A 4,560-nucleotide genomic window follows, 5' to 3' on the forward strand; every position below is an offset into this window, starting at 1 on the left:
TTGTAGCAGAGCAGAGGTCAGTGAACCCTTGGCTGATTGGCTGGTTCCCCCTGCCTGAGGTCATCGGCACTGAGGTCCGTTGGGGGAAGGTGGGTCCTGATTGGTGGGTTGATTGGACGGGGTTCTGGCCGTGTGGAGGAACCTTTCGCAGACTGAGGCACGGCCGCTGTAGATGGATCCGTAGGGGCCTGGAGTGGGGGAGCTGTGTGGTTCCTGTCCCTCTGGAAGGAGAGACAGTGCCACGGGTGAGTAACGTTAAACCCTGGCAGGGTGCGGGGAGAGGGGCAGGAAGATTCACGAGGGTGTTAGCAGAACTGGAGGAGAGGCTGGACAGGCCTGCAGCGGAGGAGGCTGAGGGGTGACCTTATGGAGGTTTACAAAATCATGAGGGGCATCGATAAGGTGGACGGTCACGGTCTTTTCCCCAGGGTAGGGGAGTCTAAAACTAGAGGGCACAGGTTTAGGGTGAGAGGGGAAAGATTTAAAGGGGACCTGAGGGGCAAGTTTTCCACACAGAGGGTGGGTGTGTGGAACGAGCTGCCAGCAGAAGTGGTGGAGGTGGGGACAATTACAGTGTTTAAAAGACACTTGGACAAGTACACAGATAGGAGAGGTTTAGAGGGAAACGGGCCAAACGCGGGCAGATGGGAGCAGCCCAGGTAGGTAACTTGGTCAGCACGGACGAGTTGGGCCGAAGGGCCTGTTTCCGTGCGGTATAACTCTGACCACAGGGGGCTCAGGAATGCTCTCCCCAAGGGCAGGGTGCAGGCAGAGACACAACGTTTGAGAAGTATTGGGACAACGACTTGAACTGTCATGTCCTTAAAGGTTACCAACCAAACGCCGTTAAATGGGGCTAGTGTAGTGGTCGGCATGAGTTCGGTGGGCCAAAGGGCCTGTTTCTGTGTGCTATGGCTCTGTGACTCATTGTGAGCTGACAAACACTCAGGACAGATCTTAATGTAATCTAAAGGTGGGCCTTGGGGAGAGAGGGGGGCAGTGGGATTAGTGTGGGGACTGGTACAGGGCTGTGAGGAGAGCGCAGGGCAGTGGGGTTAGTTTGGGGATATGATGTGATTGTATGAACGGTACTGAGGTAATGTTCTGGGGGTTGTTGTCAGTGGCCAGAACAACTTGCGTTCTGTGTGTTCTGGTGCTCAGGATGTCACTGGTCAGTGCAGACTGCCCCTCCACCAGCTGAGTGGTCACCTCACACCAGGCTCCCTCAGGTCTCCACACCTGGGAGGGCAGTGGTGGACCTGAGGAAGGTGTAGTCAGGAGGAGAGGGTGGCGGGTGGTTTAATCAGAATGTGAAGTGTCACATTTGATGGGGTAAATGGGAGGGGGTGGTGTGGTGCGGCAGAGGTGTGCTGGGGGAGAGCACGGTGGGGGGGCACATGTATGTGGGTGGTGAAGGGTGGCAGGGCAGCTGGGTCCTGGGCTTTATGTACAGGGGCGGTGCAGTGAGTAACCCACAGCCTCACGGTTCCAGACACCTGGGTTCTGTCTGTGTGGAGTCTGCTCGTTCTCCCTGTTGGCCCCGGGTGCTCCCCCCCTGCTGTTCTCCAGACCTCGGTGTCCACACTTCTCTCCCCTGGCTTTGCACCCTGTCTACACCCCACCATCCCTGTGCTCCCCTGGCCCTTCCAGACCCTCAGACAGAAGCTGCCCCTCCCCTCACACTTGTGACCCCTGTCTCACAGACCCCAGGCGGGCGATTATGTGGATGTTGCCGGGACTCGAGGGCCTGAGTTACAGGGAGAGGTTGGGCAGGCTGGGACTCATTCCTTGGAGCAGAGACTGAGGAGTGACCTTATTAGTGATGTATAAAATCATGAGGGGCATCGATAGGGTGAACGCACTTGGTCTTTTCCCCAGGGTTGGGGAATCAAGAACCAGAGGGCACAGGTTTAAGGTGAGAGGGGAGAGATCTAAAGGGGAGCCGAGGGGCAACTTCACGCAGAGGGTGGTCCGTACATGGAACGAGCTGCCAGACGAAGAGGTACGTCAACATTTGAAAGACATTTGGACAGGTCCGTGGATTGGAAAGTTTAGAGGGATATGGGACTAGATGAGAGGGGAATCTTGGTCGGCATGGACCGGTTGGGCCGAAGGGCCTGTGTGCCTCTGTGACTATGTCACAGTGAACCATCCACCCATGAGGGGAGTTGGGTGTGTGAAGAGGGTTGTGGTGGCGAAGGGCACTTAGTGAAGTGTGAGGGGGAAGAGTCCCAAACTCTGCAGCTGGAACCAGATGTTTTCTACATGAGTCCACCACTGGAACAGCTGTGTCAGAACATCTCTGATGTAATGAGTTCTGTCAGAATGACAGGCCTCCTGAGCCTGACTTTTCCAACTGGCCTGGGCTGACGTTGGGAACAGGACGTGCGAGTTAATGGTTCTTATTCAGAGATTAGAATCGAGATGGAGAAGTAGAAAGGGTGGGGTCAGAGGAAAGTAACTCTTTCTGACGAGGTCTGCAACCAAAGCTGGCGCTGGGGACCGCAGTGGAGAACCAGTCACGTTGCGAGATATTTTTGCACGCAGTTTGAGGGCGACACACTTTAGTCAGCACTTGTGCTTCCAGATTTCCACAATCTGCAGTTTCTTTTTTCTGATCTGTGCTTGGGAACCAATCGCAAAGCAAAACCCTGCATCTGCTGCCATCGGAGGAGCAGAGACTGACACACAAGTGTCGATGAAAATGAGGAACTTGGATTAATCAAATGTCACAGAAGTGAAGTTGGGGGGTGGGGGGGTTGGTACAGATTCCCGGAGCTGACGGTGTGACTATTGGGGTGTGGATGAGGGGGCTGCAGAGAGCGCCTCTGACGGTCAGTAGGTGTGAAGGTGGAGAATACAGCAGCAGAAGTTAAAGGAGGTGAAATGGGGAAGTGTAGACCAGTCAGACTGACCTCCCTCTGCCCTGTAATCAGTGCCTCCCCACCCCCAGCCAGACTGGGGGGGGGTGGGTTCCTGTCCCTGTGGTTTAGCCCTCCCCCTGGTGTCTGTACTCATTGAACAGGATACAGAATGGATGATTGGCCACGATCTTATTGAGGCGGAAGGGTTTCTGCTACACCTGTCAGCTGTGGATTGTGCGTGTTCTGGAGATGGGTGCTTGTCGGGGCGTCTGGAGCAGGGAGAGGTCTCCGTCCCATCGCTGACCTGTTGGGTGTTCCTGGGGTGACCTGTTCTTGTGGTTTTACCCTTTGTCCCAGGTCAGTGGGTGGGGATTAGTTAGGGGAAAGTTCTCCGTCCCGTCACTGACCTGTTGGGTGTTCCTGGGGGGGGGTCCGCAGGTTGTTGACGTGTTGAAGCTGGTGTCAGTGACGGAAATGCAGAGCATCAAGTGCGTGGTGGTGGGTGACGGGGCGGTGGGCAAGACCTGCCTGCTCATCTGCTACACGACCAACGCCTTCCCCAAGGAGTACATCCCCACCGTCTTCGACAACTACAGCGCACAGATCACGGTGGACTCTCGGACTGTCAGCCTCAACCTGTGGGACACTGCCGGCCAGGAGGAATACGACCGGCTGCGGACATTATCCTACCCCCAGACCAATGTCTTCATCATCTGCTTCTCCATCGCCAGCCCCCCGTCCTACGAGAACGTGCGCCACAAGTGGTACCCCGAGGTGACGCACCACTGCCCCGACGTCCCCATGCTGCTGGTGGGCACCAAGAAGGATTTGCGCAGCGACCCGGAGACCATCAAGAAGTTGAAGGAGCAGAGCCTGGCACCCATCTCGCAGCACCAGGGCAACGGGCTGGCCAAGCAGATCCAGGCCGTGAAGTACCTGGAGTGCTCGGCCCTCAACCAGGAGGGCATCAAGGATGTGTTCGCCGAGGCAGTGCGGGCTGTCATCAACCCCGCCCCCGTCAAAGCCAAGAAGTCATGCGTGCTCTTGTGAGGAAGAACCGTCCTCTCCCTCCCCTGTCTCATCTCCCCTCCCCACCCCTCCCCTCCCCTCGCCACCCCTCCACCGTCACCCCTCCCCACCCCGCCCCTCTCCACCCTGCACCAGAACCTTCCCACAACGCCCCCCCCCCCCCCCCCCCCGCTCAGATTCGGGGAAGCAAGGAGCCCAACGTTGGGGGGGCCCACAGCCCAGCTCCTGCCGACACACGCGGGTCCCTCCGACAAACAGCTCCTCTCCCAAGGATGGGGGGGGGAGGTGTGGTTGGGATATTTTGGGAAGGGGTGGGGGGGGGGGCTGGGGAAGGGAGTGAGGGTCTTGGCCCATCCCCCATTTCCTCCTTGACCGGACCCCGCCTGCCCCCAGCTCCGTCACTCCCTGCTCCTGCCCCCGCTCCCTTGGGACAGCAATCCCGAGGGACTGACGGACCTCCTGAGAATCGGAGCCATCGGTCAGGGTCCTGCCCCCGTCCACCAGCTCCCCAGCCCACTCCCAGCCACCCGCCTCCCCTTCCTCTTCGGAGGGGGCCTTGGAACTGCTGGGGTGGGTGCTAGGGGCTGGGTTTGGGGAGTGGGTGGGGATCCCTTTCCCTCCCCCGGGCTCCCTACAGCTGTCTGTGTCCCGAGTTCCTGTGTGTGTC

General features: G+C 58.1%; 1 protein-coding gene across 1 annotated transcript; it reads left to right on the top strand.

Annotated features, from left to right (window-relative positions):
• The first annotated feature begins 509 nt into the window (after positions 1-509).
• Positions 510-4,044, top strand: LOC127575690 (rho-related GTP-binding protein RhoG-like). Its single transcript, XM_052025631.1, has 2 exons — positions 510-2,002; positions 3,303-4,044. Exons 1-2 carry the CDS (start codon positions 1,823-1,825, stop codon positions 3,912-3,914), a joined length of 792 nt encoding a protein of 263 aa, XP_051881591.1. The 5' UTR covers positions 510-1,822; the 3' UTR covers positions 3,915-4,044.
• The last annotated feature ends 516 nt before the right edge of the window (positions 4,045-4,560 follow it).

The sequence above is a fragment of the Pristis pectinata genome, chromosome 11 (assembly GCF_009764475.1).
Source record: "Pristis pectinata isolate sPriPec2 chromosome 11, sPriPec2.1.pri, whole genome shotgun sequence".
Lineage (NCBI taxonomy): Eukaryota > Metazoa > Chordata > Chondrichthyes > Rhinopristiformes > Pristidae > Pristis > Pristis pectinata.